General features: G+C 36.0%; 2 protein-coding genes across 2 annotated transcripts; one reads left to right on the top strand and one right to left on the bottom strand.

Annotated features, from left to right (window-relative positions):
* The first annotated feature begins 444 nt into the window (after window positions 1-444).
* LOC104244318 (butanoate--CoA ligase AAE1-like) lies at window positions 445-4015 on the top strand. The gene is made up of 3 exons (XM_009799726.1): window positions 445-1025; window positions 2183-2984; window positions 3173-4015. Exons 1-3 carry the CDS (start codon window positions 615-617, stop codon window positions 3799-3801), a joined length of 1842 nt encoding a protein of 613 aa, XP_009798028.1. The 5' UTR covers window positions 445-614; the 3' UTR covers window positions 3802-4015.
* A 239-nt stretch (window positions 4016-4254) lies between these two features.
* LOC104244308 (protein DETOXIFICATION 45, chloroplastic-like) lies at window positions 4255-11994 on the bottom strand. The gene is made up of 15 exons (XM_009799713.2): window positions 11869-11994; window positions 11397-11678; window positions 10861-11003; window positions 10172-10315; window positions 9607-9731; window positions 9318-9453; window positions 8574-8670; window positions 8398-8498; window positions 7695-7858; window positions 7119-7190; window positions 6826-6942; window positions 6648-6743; window positions 6447-6568; window positions 5903-5957; window positions 4255-4538 (listed from the first exon to the last, which is right to left on the bottom strand). Exons 2-15 carry the CDS (start codon window positions 11654-11656, stop codon window positions 4524-4526), a joined length of 1647 nt encoding a protein of 548 aa, XP_009798015.1. The 5' UTR covers window positions 11657-11678; window positions 11869-11994; the 3' UTR covers window positions 4255-4523.
* Between the last annotated feature and the right edge of the window lie 8334 nt (window positions 11995-20328).

Genomic DNA, 20328 nt, shown 5'->3' with positions numbered 1-20328 from the left:
GAGTGCTAAGTTAAAAGTGGACAACTAAAAATGAATGGAAGGAATAGTATTTACTGAATTGTCAAAACATTTGTGTTGCAATTAGTGGTGGAGTCACTCAAAGGGTGGCAACCATCATCTCTTTGTTGGAAAATTACACTATATAGCTAGGTAAATATTTCTTTAAATATGTATATATGCTATATATTGACATTCCTTGGCTTGTTTGACGTGGGTTTATTTTTTTATAATTTAATCCCCCGCCCTTAATAAAAAATTTGGCTCAGCCACTGGTTGCAATAGAAATTTATTATTAAGAGTAAAATAATATGTTCAAATTAAATTGTTTAAAATTTAGAAATGTATTAATTTTTTTTTTTTGAAATGCATTAACAAGAAAATAATGTCATTCTTTTGTGGAAGGTACGGAGTATATATATACAAACAATATGGAGATGAGTGCGTGCTTCTTACAAAAACCATCATATCCGCACCGGCACATATTTGAGCTCTAATCCTTCAAATAATACTAATATTTCCATTCTATTGACGCTAAAGAATTATATTAATGCACTAATCAACTCAGGGCTAGAAGACCAATATTGCAAGTTTGCAGCTCTTCCGATATACTTCCAATGAGTCTCTCTTCCACCATCAACATGAGTCACTTTTTCAAGGACTCAAGATTGGGTGGATGGTTCTTTAATGGTTCTAATCAAGCTCACTTTTCATGCACTACGACCAGTGGCGTAGCCAAATTTTTTCCTAAGACATTGAAGATGTCTAAGAGGTTGTGCCAGCTTTCTGGGGATCATGATCGTCAAGTTTCTGAGCCATGGGCATCCGTGGAGGGTATGATCAAATGTGATGCAAATTATGTTCCATTGACACCCATTAGTTTCTTGGAGAGAGCAGCTAATGTTTTTAGTGATAGAACTTCAGTTATCTATGGTTCCTCTGTGACGTACACTTGGGAAGAGACCTATGCTAGGTGTATAAAGCTTGCTTCTGCTTTGGTTCAGTTGGGGATTTCTCGTGGTGATGTGGTAAGATTTTATGTCAACTTGTTCATGATATATCTGTTTACCTTGAAAATGGTATTAATAATAATATTTGATTTGTAGTTTTAAAAATACGTGATTTATCTTAACACTAGTTGTTATGTGAATAATACTAAGTATAAATGAAAAAGAAATGATAAGCAAACCAGTGTGGTTACAAGACTGAGGGCCTCGAGCTCAGCAATATGGGACCTCGAGGGCAGCCTTTAAAAGTTGATGATGAACAATAAATGAAGAACAATGAATGAACACAATAAATGAAGAACAATGCAATAAATGCATAGAGTAATTGTTGAGTATGTTTAGGCAAGAAAAGCAGAGAATGTTCTATTGTATTCAATATTCTGTGTCGAGTGGAAAAAAGTTTTTTCACAAGAATGTTTGGGTCCCCTTTATATAGGAGGGACGAATCCCAACATAGTACATGTCTAATAATAACAAGGAAATGCTATTGGTACAGCTGTATAATGGCTTAGTAAGGATTTGTACTATTCTCATGGTCAACTCTAACCACGTATATTTGGGAGTTTTTCCGCCTTTCCATGACGATCGTCGATTGTACTGCTCTGAGATCGATTATAGTGAGCCTTCGATGTGCTCCCTCGAGGGACACACCTCGGGGTCGTACCTCACGCTCTGCTTCGGGCTTCTCGAGGTTGGGCGTGGAGCGGCATAGTAGCCCCAAAGTCGAACTTCTCGATTTTGACCGTATACAATATCCCATTAAGAAATGATTTTAATTCTTTGTCATTTGAGATGTTAACAATGTTACATGGCTAGAAATTATGCATTAATTTGCTATTTAACAAAAAAATTGGGAAGAAACTCACCGGCAAAAACTTATCTCAAATTGGATTTTAAGTTATATATACTTACAGTGTAAAACAACTTAATCAATTATACCAAGTTATTTACTATGTTTTGTAGGTTACTAATGCATATACTTACCTGTAATTACTTTTAAGTAACCTAATTGTGTAAATATTTCTTAAACAGTCAGTGCATAAAATTTAAACTCTCTTGATATTTACTCTTTTGGTTTTTAATCAATTTCTTTCTTGTTGCACCAATTTAATAATAATGACACAATAACTTACATGATTTAGTTCCTCAATTTTATGTATTTGAAATTCTTCCTGTAGGTTGCAACACTAGCCCCTAATGTTCCAGCAATGCAAGAGCTGCATTTTGCAGTACCAATGGCTGGAGCAATTCTTTGTACATTAAACACACGACTTGATTCAGCTATGATATCAACACTGCTAATTCATTCAGAAGCAAAAGTCATATTTGTGGATCAACAGTTGCTCCAACTTGCTCAAGGAGCAATATCTCTTCTTGCTATCAAGAAAACACAACCACCTCTTCTTGTTGTAATCTCTGAAAAATCTAAGAATATTGACAACTCTAACACTTATGAATATGAAAGTCTCCTCAAAAGTGGCCATAGTGATTTTTCTATAAGGTGGCCAATAAGTGAATTTGACCCTATTAGCATTAACTATACTTCTGGAACAACATCAGGTCCTAAAGGAGTTGTTTACAGTCATAGAGGTGCATATCTCAATTCTATTGCCACATTTTTGCTTCATGAGATGAGTTCATTACCTATTTATCTTTGGACTGTTCCAACATTTCACTGCAACGGATGGTGCCTCATTTGGGGTCTAGCAGCATTTGGTGGCACTAATGTTTGTCTAAGACATGTATCTGCAAAAGAAATATTTGAAAGTATTTCATTGTACAAGGTGACATATATGGGAGGGGCACCTACTGTCTTGAACATGATAGTGAATTCGTCGCCGCGTGACCGGAAGCCACTTCCACACAAGGTTAAGATTATGACAGGGGGTTCACCACCACCTCCACAAATCCTTTCCAGAATGGAGGAGTTGGGATTTGGAGTAAATCACTTATATGGACTAACAGAGACATATGGTCCAGGTACAAGATTAATTTCACGTATGATCACTGAACTTAACCTACTATAAAAGTTAAGTCATGAAAACAGTTCTATGACTTTATTGTTGTCATTGGTAAAGTTCAGTTACATTATCGTGACAAAAACAAATTTGTGCTTTTACTGTGTAGTTGATAAAATTCGGTGATACTACGTGAAATTAACCTTTCAGGTATATATTGCTTGTGGAAGCCTGAGTGGGATTCTTTGCCTCCAGATGAAAGATTTACGCTGAAAGCAAGACAAGGAGTGCAACATCTTTGTTTAGAGGAAGTTGATGTAAGAGATTCTGCCACCATGGAGAAGGTGCCCGCGGATGGTGTAACAATGGGAGAAGTTATGTTTAGAGCAAATACAGTAATGAGTGGTTATTGGAAAGATGTCAAAGCAACAGAAGAAGCTTTTAGAGGTGGACGGTTTCATAGTGGTGATCTTGCTGTTAAACATCCTGATGGTTATATAGACATTAAGGATCGGTTAAAAGACATCATAATCTCTGGTGGAGAAAATATAAGCACAGTTGAGGTGGAAAGAGCTCTGTATAGACATCCAGCAGTGTTTGAAGCAGCAGTAGTCGCACGACCAGATAACCACTGGGGACAGACACCTTGTGCATTTGTGAAGTTGAAGGAGGGATTTGATGTTAGTGATAAAGAAATTATCAACTTCTGCAGGGATAATTTGCCTCATTACATGGCACCCCGGACAGTAATATTTCAAGATCTCCCCAAAACAACAACTGGAAAGATACAGAAATTTATCCTAAAGGAGAAAGCAAAAGCCTTGGGCAGTCTTTTCTGAACGAAATGAAGTGGCAGGACAGGATTGACTTTATGAAGTCATCTGTGTGGATCATTCTTTCATGCCAATCAGTTCAATATTGGACATTGCTGGTAATAACACACATTTGCACTTTAAGTTATGTTCCATCAAGAGAAATGATCTGTACCGTAAATTGGGATACACTGTAATAAGACAGGTTAACTATACTAATAGTGAAAACGTAATTAGACTATCATGTCATTAAAAAAGTAATTACGGGTAATCAACCATAATGGAAGTAGTAACTTGAATAATAAATTTGATTACACTGTCAATGAATATAAATAAAATCCAGAAAAAAAAAAAACTTTCTAGCTATGCAGATTGAACATGAGATTATCCACTCGTGAAGTTTGTTTTATTTTATTTTTCAGTTCTACATTTTCTCGCTAAACTTCAAGTCTTCTGTTCAATTTGATCTACACATACTAGAAACAGACCAAGATTTTTCTTCCATTTATTTATCAAATGAAATTTACATCTGTGGCTTCAAAAGATACAAACTTTGTAAGAAAAATAAGAGGCTATGAAGTCCTAAGGTTTGAGTAGAACAGTACCGGATGATTCTACTCCAGGTAGCTAAAGTTGCAAAATTTTACACCACAGCTGATCTATCTTGGGTATGTTGTTCAATAGTAGCTCCATTGCCTTAAGCTTTAACTTCATTTGAAAATCATGCAGCCTTTAATCTCAACGCGTTCCTATGATATTGCAACCTAGAAATGAAAGAACATAAGAAAGTGGAACTCATGAGAAAAGATGCACATGAAAAGACGGCATAAATTTGGCGTTAATGGAAGGCGAAAGTACAAATAATTCCAATGTTGCGTAAGAAGGTAAGGGCAATGCAGTAAGGGGTCGTTTGGTTTGTGGGATAAGTTATAACAATTTTGGGATAAACGCAGGATTATTTTATCCCGCATTTGGTTGAATTTTCCATTTCGTGATTAGCAATTCTAGGATTATTTATACCACAATTATGGTATTATTTTTATACCAACATCATAACCAACCTTGGATAAAACACTAAAATGAAAGATTCCCTTCTCCAAAGCTCTTCTACCAAAGTCCTTTAAAAATCCAAGATTAAAATAGGAAATAAAAGTTTCTCCCAACTTATCTAGTTTGAAACAAAACACATATTTATATTATATCCCGTATCTCCCATTTTCAGTCCAATGAAACAAACATCTATCAATAAAAGTACTACAACAACAACAACCTAGTATAATCCCACTTAGTAGGGTCTGGGGAGGGTAGTGTGTACGCAGACCTTACCCCTACCCTAGGGTAGGGAGACTGTTTCGAAATAGACCCTCGGCATCCTTCCCTCCAAGAATTTCCCACCTTGCTCTTGGGGAGACTCGAACTCACAACCTCTTGGTTGGAAGTGGAGGTTGCTTACCATCAGAACAATAAAAGTATATTCACTAAATAGTCCTGTTATTACCTGATCTCCATAATATAATCCCATCACCATAATCCTGCATAACTTCTTCACCAACCAAACGACCCTAATAGGTATGCTTGCAAGCAGTAGGATTTTTCTTCTTATTGCTGCATAGAGGGGCAAGCCAGTAATGGAGCCACATTGGCCTAAAGGTGATCAATTGATCCCCTTTGTCAGAAAATTAAACTGTGTATAGGTGAAAATTTCTTTTATGTATATATATTGATTGTTGAATTCCATTAACACAATAATGAAGGCTACCAGAGTGTGACAAAGGGCGTTCAAATACTGCTTTAGGTCATGGTTCGACTCCTATAATTAAACCCCCTTTCTTCTCCCTCGACCACCAATGCAGCAATACAAGTATTAAAGCGGTTCATATTTTTGCCAAGTATCCGAGATCCTTCTTCAATTGCCAGAATCTAGTTGCAATTTCAATTTCATTTTTTTTGGGCTGGGGTGGTAGGTAGGGGTGGAAAGAGGTGGATGTGGGTTACATGTGTTATACAGATTCCAGAATTCATGCCATTCTATCTAGAAGTTAAAATTTTAAAGAGAAGCCAATACATCAACATTAGTGCATGTTGTGACCTGACTAGTGAACCATATTGAAAGTTAAAGTCAACTGACCTCATTTTCTTGTGAGTCCTGTAAGAACCACCATGGACCATTCTTCGCTGATAATCTAAAATAGAAACATGAATTAAGAATTATGCAAACAGAGTGAAGCAATGGTCCTGGATGGAAGGTACTTCAGAATGTAGAATCTAACAACATATTCAATTTCCACAGAACATATTGTTAAACCAAAAGGCCCTTGACTATGGCTCTTATTTATATTTTAGAAAAAATGATGCTCTTGTCAACGTGTTGTAGATTCAACAAGTCAACCCTCCCCCTCGCCCCCACCCTAAAACACCCAAAGAAAATTGCAGATTTGAAAAGTAACTAAAAAGAAAACGTTGGCCTTCATTTCTTTTGTAAAAGAGATGCATATAAATGTGGGAATAGAGATCCGAAAAGATGCTGGGGGACGAGTTCACTAGATTTACGGGGAATTTGACATTTTAGAAGGCTTCTAAATGCCAAGAAGTCAAGAATAATCAAACAGGTCTAGGTTCGAGATTGTAAGTTCCTAATCTACATATAGTAGTTTATTTGGTAGTTAAATTACCTCATGAAACCAGCCACAGAGCGCAATCCCATGAAAATAGTCAAACCCGACCAAACTCCTGGAAGACCAATTATAGGAGTAGCATAAAGCAGAAACACTGAAGAGAGTGCACCCACGATCATCTACAAATTGTGAGGAAACGTCAGTACAAAGTTCGTATTTTCTTTTAATTATTGCACCATTTTTATAGAGGTTGCTTACCATGGAGATAGCTGCAAATGGGAAATCTGAAACACCATAGTGGAGCCCATCAAAGATATAGGCTAGAGCATTAAGGGGTTGACTGGCACTGACAAACTGTAAGAAATTGGACACAAAATGCTGAGGAAGATGCAATGAAAGGAACACATAAACTAAGTGCAGAATAGATAAAGCATACCAGTAAACCAGATCTAACGATATCTAGAACTTGAGAGTCGTTTGTGAAGCACTTCGCAAAAGAAGGAAAGGACAGACCCAAAATAATGGCTAACAAAACCCCAGTAGCTAATCCAGTCTGAAAATGCCAAGTGCACTTTGTTAAAAACTTAAAAGAGATTAAAGAAAAAGAAGATAATAAGGAGAGAGAGAGAGAGAGAGAGAGAGAGAGAGAAGAAAACAGGAAACAGCTAAGGATGTCTCGACTTTTTTCCATCTAGGAGAGCTATAAGATGCAAAAAAAGTCTATCTAACCTTTAAAGCTACATGTGTGATCAATTTAACTCGGCTGTAGTCCTGTCTTGCAAAAGAACTTGCAATGAGAGCCTGCAAAATGAAAAACGAAAATCTATGTTTGTCATACAGTAAAAGTCAAACAGATTTCTTCAATGAGGACATATACTTGTCATGCTTTGATGTTTTGCAGAAGATCTCGTACAGGATTAGAACCACAGTGAACAAAGCAAAATGTTAAATAGAAATACAAGATTGGACTTCGCAGTGTAAACAGATTTAGGTGTGATTTCAACAAAATGAAATTAAACAAAATGGTTTACTTGTCGAAATAAAAAGCAGGTTTATTAGCTCATAAATTCAACTGAAGTCTGTTGAGAACTACTGACTTGTCCAGTGTCTTTGTAGTTATGACGAAGACCTAAAATGTTCCAAAGAAAACTTTAGCATCTAAATTGAAATTACTGAAAATGTTCCATGCAGGTTTATTAGCTCATAAATTCAGTTATCATTGTTTCCATCATCAGCATGCAAATTTAATTGCAAACTCATTCATAATGGAAACAAATGAATAAATAGAGGGTAAAAAATGCTAACCTGACCAGATGCAGCTTGGGCATCTGCCAATAGCGAGGCAGACAACCATACTTGCAGGCATATCTGATGGGCCGCCATGGGTATTGCTCCTAATCGAGCCGCATTTGATGTGCTCAAAGTTACTGTAAGAACAGCAGCTAGAGTTCTCCCAAGAAGAAAACCACCTAATGCCACATGAAAGTTCGAAACTTACTCCCCACAGATACTAACACGAGAGATTCAGACTCTCCAATAATAAACGGACTAGCTTACTTACAGGAACATCATTTTTGATGAATTAATCATCAGAACAGCTAATACTAGAAATTCAACTTCAAAGTAGAAAGAATTAGATCATGTTATGAAGCTTTTTGATTAATTTTTGTTTCTTCCTAGAATTTCCAGAAGTTTCAACTACAGTGAAACATACATGAAAGCATCACTGCTAGTATATTGGAACATCTTTTCCTCTTTATGACTAAGCTTCTAGCTCAAGTAGTTGTTTTATAACTCTTACAGCAAGGACTGTAACTATAATCTGAAGTCGGAAATTTTCTGAGAACAGGCCTGTTTAAGCTAAACTAATGTACTGGGAGCACCGGTTGAATGAATGTCTTGTTTTTTCTTGATTATCATGCAACAACATAGTAAGTCATATACAACAGCTTGGACAATTTGATAAAAAAATTCGTACAAATTAATTAGCTCAACATAAATCACTTACCAGATTTTAAATAGCCACCAAGTTGCAAGTTCTTAATGCTTGGCAGCAGCAATACAGTCTTTTTATTAAGATGCCATAACATCAAAATGGCCACAATGTATCTGCAATTTAAAGTCATTAATTTATTTGCCAGATGTTGTAATGGAAAAACAAAGTAGAACTTTCCAGGAACATACTGAGATAATACGGTAGAAATGGCTGCACCAGTGATGCCCAGTTGAAAAATATACATGAAGATGGGAAAGAAAAATACAGCTGACAGATTCCCTAACCCTGCAATATCCACACATTTTCTACCAGTTAAAGTTAGAGAAAAAAACTAAAGGATATTGATAGAATGCCTAGTTATTCATATCTTCAATAAAATAAAATAAAATGCATGCTCAACCAACAGAGCAAGAGTCAGCTTAGCTTCTTTCAGGTGGAGAAATATTCTGAGGAAGTTTCTTCGTCTAATATATTTAGTGACACTACAAACCAAAAAGGTAAATACTACTTTGCCAAGAGCTATTTCTTTTCAGATATAGCTCAATATAAATTATCTGTTACAATGTTTTTCTATGATTGATTAGTACATGACTTGACGCTCAACATGTCATTACATAGAATAAAAGCAAAGTAGGTGCTCTACTTAGATGTGGAGATATATTGTACACTAACATATCTACAATCCCGAAAATTTAGTACACACATTCATCTACTGATTGCAAACTGCTATTTGAAGGCATGCAATGAAGCAGACAGCAACTTCCTCAAGATGAATGTCAGCAGAAATGCAACGTACACAAAGGCATTAACTGAAAAAGAAAAGGTTGGTTGAGTTGGGCCAGGGAGTTGTATTTTGTATAAACCAAAGAGGTTAACACCTAAATTGTAAAACTCTTCTCTTGAATATTCTACCAATAGTTTAGAAGACTTGCCTAAACATATTACAGGGGTCCTTGTGTCCTTAAAACCACGAAAGATGCCTTGCACAGCCAGATAAAGCACTACAGCTGGAGCACCAAGCGCTCTAAGTTTAAGAAAATGCTCTGCTGGAATACGCATGGTTGAATCCTGTTGAAAAAGGTTCAAAATAATCTCGTTATCATAATCAAATTTCAATCGGCAAGCATATATGCCGGTCTGTGATGGGAAAGTACACAAGCTTAAAATATAATAGCATTTAAACAACACATCGAGCTATTCAAATGCATAAGGATTATTTACCGTTGATAAACCCATGATGCTGAGAAAGGTTCCAGTACCAAGATACATTGCTGCGGCTTCAATCAGACCAATTCCAGCAGATAAAACTAAGGCAGTGGAGACAGATGGAAGTGCCTTTCTTTCAGCTGTTTCAGGAAACACTTTGCTGTTTCAGAGGCAGTGCTAATTAAATAATCTTAATCTATTACTCCCTCCATTCCAGTTTATATGAACCTTTTCGCTTTTCGAGATTCAAACTATGTAAACTTTGACCAACATTTTGAAATGCATTTTTACATCGTATTGACGTGAAAAGAATTGCAACTTATAGTATTTTTTCGTATAGTTTTTAAATGTCCAAATTTTAACTTTAAAATATTGAGTTAATTTAATCCAATTTAGCTTCAAAGATTAGTCAAATTGACTCTCGAAAAGCGAAAAAGGGTAACATAAGTTTGGAACGGAGGGAGTAATTATTTACCATCTGTATAGATATATAGATAAATGTGTGACTGTGTGAATATGTGTAATCTAAGAAGTGACATGCTTATAAGGAGATCCCCCTTTAGCACCTATGCAAATTTACCAGCAGCTGAGTCCTCATCAGCATACTTGGAGATGTCTTCTGCCACGAATGATGTTGCCACACTCAGGAGAGGGATGTTAAACACCTTCGATATTATGTTAAAGATTGATACAGAAATGCCAGCTGATGCCAACTCCAATGCACCTTTAATCAAAGCAAAGAGCTTGTCAGGTATGAAGTGGAGTCCACTATCTCCAATAAACATTTATCTATAGAAATACTGCAACAATGAAAAAAATAATACAAAGATTAAGTTAGGAAAATGATGCATGCGCTAACCAAAAAAGTAATTGGCAAAAAGTTTGAAGGACCATTCAATAAAATCCTCAAAATCCAAGCGAGAACCTTGTGGAACTCTCGTTTCTCTGTAAAGAATTCAACAAAGCAATTGCTTGAAAGAATGCACTAAATTTCGAAGTTCACAGAATAAAATCAACAGGAAGACTGAAGTTTTACTGTCTTACATTTATTTCTCAGAATAAGTTAGGAAGCTCAACCAAAGAAGTAACCAGCATTGCGTGACATATAATGTCAAGTAAGATCAATTAATGGGTGCATTTAGCAACAAACAAAGAAACAATTCTCAAAGGAGAGAAATACATCAAGAAATAACAGGATAATACTAGCAATATAATGCAGTAAATGGGGGCAGAAGCATAAACAAAATGGAAGATTGGACAATAACTAACCCATTCGTCCAATATAAGCTGTCTCCATAAGCTGTGCCAACGGTTCAATTGCTTGACCAGCAATAGCAGGCAAAGAAAGCATTATAAGCTCGGTTTGTACATCCTGAGTTGGGAATTGTTCAGTAGAAGTTCCTGGCAATGCACTGAGGCATAGCACTTAGAAATTTCCCATCACATTCTCACACAAACATATCTTTTTGTGCTGGTAACCAATGCATAAATTATACAGTCAAACAAAGATATAGCAAAAGATGAACACTATTTGATTCCCCTATGTAAGTGTAACATCTCCAATCACACAAAAGAGTTTTCCACACAGAAGTTTGTAAAAACAGATTAGCATGGAGGCTTTTCAATCTTTACATCCTAGCCTTTGTTAATAGTACAGCCACAAAATTATCTTTTCTCACAAAATTAAACTAACTGAATTTTACCTATGTCAGAAAATCATTTTTTGTCACATTAAAATAACTGAAATTAAAAAAATAGTGACAAAAGCTAGTGTTATAACTTTAATGCTAAGATGGAAATCTTACATTGCTCCTTCAGTTAAGAGTTGGTCTCTAGTTGAGCCAAATTTTTCTTCAAGATTAGAAGAATCTACAGAATGTTCATCACTCACTAACCCACAATTCTTAACAACATTGTCTAATCTCGACCTCTTCACAAATCTTGATCCAACATAATTATTCCTTGTTGAAGTCTTGACTAGAAAAACTTTCTTTAAGGTTCTTCTTGCACATTCACTACTACTAGTTCCAATCCTTACTGCACCTGAGAGCTTAAGAGCTGCCATTTTAGCTCAGCAACAACAAATTCTGCAAAATTCAAACACCCAGTTAATCTTTTACTCCAAAATCCAGCTTCATTATCACTTCTTCTGTAACTTCATATGTGAAAGTTTAAGATTTCAATAAAAGCAAAACCAAGAATGAAGAGGGAAAAATACAAAGAAACCCTGATAAAATTTGATACTGTAAAAGGGAAAATATCCAAAAGGAAAAGTACCTGAAAGGTCAATCTGAAAACAGCATCAGCAGAATCTAATAAGGTGAACACATTCTTGGATTGATGGATTCTTGAAGAGCGGGGAGTATCGTTGCTGTTAATGAGCTAATAATTGTATAGGTAAACGTGCTTATATAGCAGCAATAGTAATGTTATACTGATTGCATATCATGGGTTGGTGAAGTTGTGGAGGAAATGTAAAGAAAAGAGGTAGGTGGAGTCTCTTCAATTCACTCGCGCCCAAATGTGTTAAAAGAGGCTTCTGTCAGCTTTTTAATAATTTTTTGTTCTTAAATCAATTAAAACTTTACTCTTTAACTCTGTGCCATATTTTATCTTTTGTGCGTGGTTGGGTGGGTGGGGGTGGAGGAGGAATGAATAGTGTTCTTATTAGTATCATGAGATTATAAATATGGTGATACTTAACTTTAGCTACATATTGACAATTTAAAACTTTAATCCGAACTCTATACCATGTTTTATTTTGTGTGTACGTGTGTGTTGTGAATATTACCTCAGGCATTTTCGTACATCGTAAGTCAATTGACATAAGCTCGAAAATGAAATCATTTTTGAGATTATACAAAATTAATCATGTTACCTTTGAAGTTACAAAGGTTTAAGATCATGATCAGCAAGTACTAAGAGGGTTAGAAGTTGGATGAGTTGAAAAAAAGCCGGCAAATTGGAAATGTTATAACCGGTATCTTTGGGGTATGACTAGGAGTTCTTAACAAACCAAGAAGATCATATTATGAGGTATTTGAATCGTATAATAGTCGTATATTAAGTTTTAAAGTCAAGCGAGTTGTAAAATAAAAGACGGCAAAAGTTGTCACAAGTTAGGTTCATAATATTGAAAATTTGGGTTTAATGTTACTGAACTTTTCTCTCAATGTACCTAGCATTACAGGGTGATCTATCCACCAAATTGAAGATCTACGAGTTTAGTTTTCAATTCGTTAAATCGTTAGTCGATACGATGTCGGAGTAGAGAGACGTTTGTGTTTTTGTGAGACTGCACAAGCAGCTCCCATTGAGACCCACAAAGTCAGTAGACGCTTATCATGTTATATAAAATGGTGGCCTTCGTCTCCAAGTCTCATTTTTTACCAAAACCAGACCTCCAAGCACCTCAAAACTCTCTTTAAGCACATCGTAAAGGTTCATACACAAATTCAAGGCCAAAGCACCTAAGTTTTTCACTAAAAGTGTTGTAGAAGTGGTGGAGATCACTTATATGGTGTTGTTGATGAGTTGTGAGTTCTTTCAATTTTAAGGAGAGTTGTTCTTGGAGTTTTTCTTGTTGTTTAAAGGTAAGCTCCTCTTCTTCTATATGAGTTTGATCATATCTAAGCCTTCGCTAGGTTGTTTGGTTGAGATCTTGCAAGATAGCACTCGAAAGTTGTTTGTGATGTTCTTGAGATGTGTTGGGTTGTCTAATGTTATTTTTATGATGGATATAAGGCTGGAAACTATATAAAGTAGTTGTTTGTGTGCTGGACATTTTGGATGATTTAATTATGTTAGTTGTTAATAAGTTGTTAGTTGAAGAGCAGATGATGAAAGCAATTAGTTGAGTATATTGTATGGCATGTTGACATTGTTTTTGGTATGTATAGTTGTTGAAAGTGGTGCTGAGTTATAGTTATGAATATATGAAGGTATTATAAGGTAAAACCTCTCTTTCTCTCTATGTTAGTATACATGTTGATGTTGTAGTTACACTTAGTCATTTTACGATGGAAGTAATAGACGAATGGTGTATTTGAGTCGTTTGCCATACTATGTGGATTTGTTTAGCTGGTTTAGTTGTTTAAAGTGGCTGAAAATTGTTGGAGTAACTTGAGTATATTATTGTTATTGTCATTGATATGTGTTTTAAAGGAAAGAAAATATTGGAGAAGTATGTTTGATAATTGTAGTCGAGCTTGCCGCTTGTTGTATTGCTGTTTGAGTTGTAAAACTTGTTATAGGAGTTGTTGGTTATGTTGTTGTATTACCTTTTCTATTGGTAGGCTTGAGTAAGGCTGTATTGTGGTCCGGGCCTAGGCCCGGGAGCCCACATGGGCTTTGGGCTAAACAGGCTGGCCCGTATGGTCCGGGCTCAAGCGGTCCTAGGAGCCCACTGTAGGCCAGTCCAGCATGGAAGGACCGCGAGCCCGGGACCGGTTGGCGGGCCTGGGCCGGTTCAATCGGGCCTAACAGGCCCAACGACTATTTTTTAAATTGGCCAACTGTTGGAAATTTAAAAACTAGCCGTTGGCCTGCCAATTTAGCCGTTTGGCTTTTTAAAAAATAGCCATTTGCCCCCCAAACTTTGTTTTAACACCAAACTTCTTATAATTACACTTTTTTCCTATTCTCAACTATAAATACCCCCTCATTCTTTCATTTTTACTCACAAAGTCATCAATCTCTCTCTAATTTTCTTCTATAATTGCTTACTTTATTATTGCAATTTGTGAAAAATTATAAAGTTGGTGAATTGAAGTATTCAAGTCTTCAACGATATACAATTTTTAAGAAGTTGTTCGTCAATTCAGTAAACTCGTTCCAACTCTTAAATTTTAATATCATAGTTTTGTTTGGAATGGTGGAAGGTCAAAGAAAACACTATCTGGTTCTTTCAAAGATGACTCGAGATATTTTAAATATTCAAGCTTCAACAGTGGCATCGGAGAGCGCTTTCAGTCAAGCGAGACTTCAAATCGGTGATCATAGAGCGTCTATGAGGGAGAGCTTGGAAAAATTAGTACTCTTCATATATTGGATCAGTTCGGAAAGAAGAAATTTTGGACTTGTTGAATCACAATCGAAGATAGACGAAGCTTATGAAGAAATGCTAGCGAAACTTGCGGAGGATGCTGTTTCGCCCGGAAGCGGTGATGAATAAGCTTCTTTTTCCGCCACCACCAACGGAAATTCCTCCGAACCTTGAAGGATTTATGAAATTTGTTAGAGATAATATGTAGACTAATATATAACTTGTATTTTGGCACATCTTCATTACTTTCTTTTCCTTTTAATGGTGGTATTAGCACCTTGTTGTGCTCATTCCATTGGGGGGAGGAAGACTAAGAGAGATATTGCCATTTTTTGCTAATGTCGTAATAATAAAAATTATAAAGCATTTCCTTGAATATTTCTTTACAATTTTTTTGTGTTTAAATTTGAATTAGAAGATTTAAGTCACAATTATATAATATAATTTACAAGAAATTGTCTTAGATAAAAAAAATTCAAAAACAAATAGCCCGGAACACTTAGGCCCGTGGACACCGCCCACTTAGCCCCTCCAGGACCGTTAACCTAGGGATGGTTTGGCCCGGGATCGCCCGTTTAGCCCATTTAGACCCGGGCCCGGACTACATAACAGCCTTAGGCTTGAGGGAGTGATAAGATTAGGGAAAATGCTATCCATTTCGTTTTCGGATAGGTTACCTTTCGTCATGCGATTAAGAGAATTGTTCGTATGGTTGACGATAGTATCATTATTGTTATCATATAGGTCGTGAAGTAGATATGAGTTGAGCTCTTGAGCTAGTGAGTTGAGACCAGGTATTTTAAGGCTAATCGTTCCTTCTTTTGGCATGATCCAAGTAATGAAACGTAAATGTAATGTTATTCCTTTAATGGTTCTACTCTTAGTAGTTAAGGATATCTACGTTATTTATTCCTATAAAATGTACTCTCTCTGTTCCAATTTATGTGAACCTATTTTCTTTTTGGTCTGCTCTAAAAAGAATGACCACTTTCTAAATTTAGAAACAAGTTAGCTTAAACATCCAATTCTACTTTTAATGAGAAGTTTTCATAGCCACACAAATACTCTAAGCACTTTTTTGACTTGTTTCGGACCACAAATTCCAAAAGTCTTCATTTTTCTTAAACTCCGTGCTCAGTCAAATAGGTTCACATAAATTGGAACATTGGGAGTATTTCAAAGCATGTTTAAGTATGTTCCCAAGTGTAACGACCTGACCAGTCATTTTGAGAAGTTGCATTTCGTTTGGTGGTTTGAGGTCTTGAGTAACTTCATATGATGTATTATGACTTGCGTGTATGGTCAATTTTGGTTTTCGAGTGGTTCGAGATTGAATTGGAAGAATATTCTAAATTTGAAAGCTTTAAGTTGGAAGAGTTGACCAAGTTTGACTTTTGTGTATTTGATCTCAGATTGGAGTTTTGATGGTTCCAATAGGTTCGTTTGGTGAGACTTAGGCGTATGTCTAAAATTTATTTGGATGTTTTTATAATGTTTTAGCTCTATTTGGCGAACATCGGCAATTTGAAGGTTTGGAAAGATCAAGGATATGACCAGGAATTGACTTTGATGTTAAGGGGTTTAGATTGTTATTCTAGGAGTTGTAATAGGTTCATTATGTTGTTTCAAACTTCTATGTAAAATTTGAGGTAATTACGAGCTATTTAGATGTGTTTGGTGTAAGTTTTGAAATTGAGAATTTGAAATAGTTCGTTAAGATTGAATTGAGATGTGATTTGTGATTTTGATGTTATTTTATGGGATTTGAAGCCTTGAGTGGGTCCGTGTTAATTTTGGGACTTGTTGGTATATTCGGACAGGGTCCCGAAGGGCTTTGGTATGTTTCGAATTAATTTCAGATCATTTTGGAGTTTTCGTGGGTTGTTGTTTTTGGTATGTCGAATCTATGGAGGATTGGCCGCATATGCAAAATTTCACCTAAGGTTGGAGGTGCACACCTGCGAAACTTGTGCAGACTGAGGATTTGCACTTCTGCGCTTGAGGATCTCCACATGCAGAGTCGCAAATGCGGCTGGTTTGTCGTAGATGTGATGGGTAACCTGTTGAGGGATACTCGTAGATGCGAGGCTTGTGCCGTAGAAGCGGTGTCGCAGATACGACTGTTTGTCCGCAAATGCAGTTTCACTTGCACCTTGTTATATTTTGAGGGTTGGCTTATTTTATCATATTTTGAGATTGGGAGCTCGGATTTGAGCGACATTTGAAGGCATTTTTACAACCTGGATTGGGTTAAGTATTCTTGACTCGGATTTGATTATTATTCATGATTCTATCTTTGATTTTGGCATTCGATTGGCGAATCTAAAAGAGAAATTGGGGGGGGGGGTTTGGAAAAACTTTTCTAAAGTGAATAATTGGGTTTTGAACATCGATTTGGAGTCAGATTTAAATAAAACTTGCATGGTTGGATTCGTATTCGAATGGGTTTTCAGAATTTGTGAGTTTTGTCGGGTTCAGGGATACGAGCCCGGGTTGAATTTTTTAGTTGACTTTGAGCATTTGGTTAAAGATTCGACCTTTATTGTTTCAGTTTGATTCCTATAGCATTATTTGATATTTTTGAGTTGCTTTTGGCTAGATTCTAGTTGTTCGGAGGTTGATTCGCAAAGGGAGACATTTTAGAGTATTAATTGGTCTTGTTTGAGGTAAGTATCTCACCTAAACTTGGTGGAGACACTATTTGCGTGAGTTATAAGTGTTGGCTACGCGCTATGAGTGGCGCATATGTGAGGGGATTGAGTCTATGTGTGTGCACTGGGGTATTATCCATGCTCGGGGTAGTGATGAAGTGTGCAAAGCATAACACGAAATTGATACTAGCTAGCTAAAGATAGTATAATTTAATTATCATTTTTTGATGGATTGAATTAAAATAATGTTCAAGTAATTTCTGGCTTAAACGCTATTCAGGACGATTAACACTTTGGTTGGAATAATTATGAACTAAAACTAACTATTAAAACTGAAGAATTTAACAATTGATCATGAAAAGACAAGATATGAACAATACTGAGATAATCAATGGGAGAAAGAAGGGTCATGATAGGATAGGTGCAAGATAGCTATTTGAGATCTAACTCTAGTTCAATTTATTCTAATGTTCTAATGATTCTCACGAATCACTCGATGATTAGTTCAATCGTATAGCCAAGACTCCCCTCTCGATTAAATCGTAATCCTATGGGGTGAACCAATATAAAGCACTGTGAAATATGCAAGAACGTGTTAATGGACTAGTCTTTAGGAAAACTTCTCTTGAATATTCTCCTAACTTGATTAATCAATAATTCAACAAGCACTTTCAATTACCTTAAAGAATCACTGAATTAAATCAAACAAAATAGTGCAAAGATAATCACCCAAAATTTTCTTCTTTTGATTAAACCCTTCGGCGAACAAAATTGCAATCACGTTAAAGTTTCATAAACGAATTCATGAAAACTAACTAGAGTTAAAATCCACAAATATCTATCAGAACACCATATCCGTCAAACCCTAAAGGAAACTACTCCATAATCATAGAGAAAGTCATCACAAATAAATTTGGAGAATAAAAAATATGAATTCAACCCAAACTCGGGTGTTAAGTTGAGGAAAGAATGATGAATCCTTGTGCATTTGAGTCTTCAATGCTCTCGCAATCTTCCGTAGGTCAAAAGTCCCTTCAAAAATATATTTTTGGTGTATTTATACTATGTAGGAACGAGTCCAGACGAACTACCCTTTCCAAGCCGAAATAGGAAAACATTGATCAATTTGCACAGGCGTGATCGCCCCATGCAGCGTGGTTGTGGAGAGATTTAGAGGATCGCTTCTGATAGGCTAACTCCAATTGCATAGCTGCATCGCCCAAGCAGCGTGGTAGTGACTTTTTCTCAAAGTTAATTTTTTCTTTCTCATTTTGTTATTCACACTTGCTCCTCAAACCCCAAACACGATCCCGGTTTAATTTCTTGGGCTTTTACTCAGATTTCAAAGATCAAACTTGTTTGATTTAGCTCCAATTCATATTTTTAACTCGGAATCATTTTATGCAAGGCATAAAACACGTAATAAGTGCAAATCACCATTATTTAAGCTCAAACACAAGTAAAGTACAGTAATTAGAGTGAAACCTACGACTAAAACATGAGTTTCTAGCTTGACATCAACACCCTATACTTAAATCATTGCTCGTCCTCGAGCAATCAAACTACACTTCACATAAATATGGCCTCCTCATCAAATAACTTCCCTAACTCATCATGCCAAGAATATTTAATGCAGACTAAGCACCATACCGTAACATCCAAGCCTCAAGAATCAACTCACAAGCACCACACAGTTTTCAAAATCTATCCACTTACTCTAATACAGAGGCCAAAGACATTACCTTTCCTTCGTAAGTCATATGCCCTCATACAAATAATAGAGAGTAGTTTCACACACAATAAAGTTCAAAAACAAATAGGAACTCAAGATAGAAAGAATTCACTCACTCTCAGAATTAAGATTCATATGCCATAGAAGACGTACCATAGGCTTATCTATAATGTAATACTCTATTAATTTGAGTTCACTCAGTCAAAGATCAAGTCAGACTTTATTTGGTTTTAATGTAGGCTACGAGATGGGTATGGTACAATTGGTCATAGTGACTACACCTCCTTGAGCAATTTAATGCATACAATCCACAATCTAAACCCCAACCTTCACAACATAATAGCCTCAACCTCCCAACTTCTTTAAGCACAAACAAGATAAGAGCTACCACTAGCAAGGAATCCATTTTTTGTCTTTCTATTACATGAACAAACTCTTTTTTTTCTTTTCAAAGTTCGGAATTTTTTTTCCTTTTAAGCAAACTTTCTATGTTTTTTCAATTCCTTACACGTGACTTTCACAATTTTTCAGTCATTGCACCTTTCTCCATTTTTCTTAATTTCACTCAAAAGCCCAACCATAGTTCCACTTATCTCTAAACAAACTCATAACAGATTCAAGTACTAAAGAGAGATAACATGTTCAAACAGATAGTCAATTCCAACAAAAAAGGGTGATGTTTTTAGTGTGATTGCCAAAGAAATAGGATTAGAAGCTCAACGGGGCTAACTAGGATGCACATAATTTGGTGGGTAAAAGAATATATTTGGCTAAACAAAAAAATACCTATATCACTTCCTAAACTAAGCAAGACTGCTATTTCGCTTTGCAAACACACCTGGAAAGTTCTAAACATCAACAATAACCTCACATACATATTGGCACATAACTCATTCAAGATCAGATATATCCCGACTCTCTAGTCAAAGAAGTTAAACAAAATTAAGACCAAACAATACGGTACTTATACATGATTCAAGAATTGAGCATAGGCATCACAACTAAAGCACTCACCGCTCTCAAGGCACAACAACGTTAAAAAAAATTGTCTTGAATTTGCACAATGACACAAGATTCTGTATTCCTGAGAGAATAAAAAAACTAACTACAACCGATTTAAGTAAAAACTCTTGGGAAAGAACCGCGACACAAAACAAATCAAGGGGAATTGTTATACTACCTAAGAAAACAAAACAAATATAAATGGCTAAAATTTATTCTTCGACTTTAATCCTTTAAGAAGACAGTCGATGAAATACATCACTGGGAAAAGTCAAATTCTTTTCCAAATAATACTAACGAGAACAAAC

The sequence above is a fragment of the Nicotiana sylvestris genome, chromosome 2 (genome assembly GCF_000393655.2).
Source record: "Nicotiana sylvestris chromosome 2, ASM39365v2, whole genome shotgun sequence".
In the NCBI taxonomy this organism is placed as follows: domain Eukaryota; kingdom Viridiplantae; phylum Streptophyta; class Magnoliopsida; order Solanales; family Solanaceae; genus Nicotiana; species Nicotiana sylvestris.
The sequence above is the reverse complement of the archived record's forward strand: the minus strand, read 5'-3'. Positions and strand labels throughout refer to the sequence as shown.

What these genes read in the sequence shown, in the direction of transcription:
- LOC104244318 (XM_009799726.1), top strand. Translation starts at nt 615, where the DNA reads ATGAGTCTCTCTTCCACCATCAACATGAGTCACTTTTTCAAGGACTCA. An exon ending in GGATTTCTCGTGGTGATGTG is followed by an intron (nt 1,026 to 2,182) that starts GTAAGATTTTAT and finishes TTCTTCCTGTAG; the next exon opens with GTTGCAACACTAGCCCCTAA. An exon ending in AACAGAGACATATGGTCCAG is followed by an intron (nt 2,985 to 3,172) that starts GTACAAGATTAA and finishes TTAACCTTTCAG; the next exon opens with GTATATATTGCTTGTGGAAG.
- LOC104244308 (XM_009799713.2), bottom strand. Translation starts at nt 11,656, where the DNA reads ATGGCAGCTCTTAAGCTCTCAGGTGCAGTAAGGATTGGAACTAGTAGT. An exon ending in GACCCCTGTAATATGTTTAG is followed by an intron (nt 8,671 to 9,317) that starts GCAAGTCTTCTA and finishes TGGATATTGCAG; the next exon opens with GGTTAGGGAATCTGTCAGCT. An exon ending in CATTTGCAGCTATCTCCATG is followed by an intron (nt 6,569 to 6,647) that starts GTAAGCAACCTC and finishes CACAATTTGTAG; the next exon opens with ATGATCGTGGGTGCACTCTC.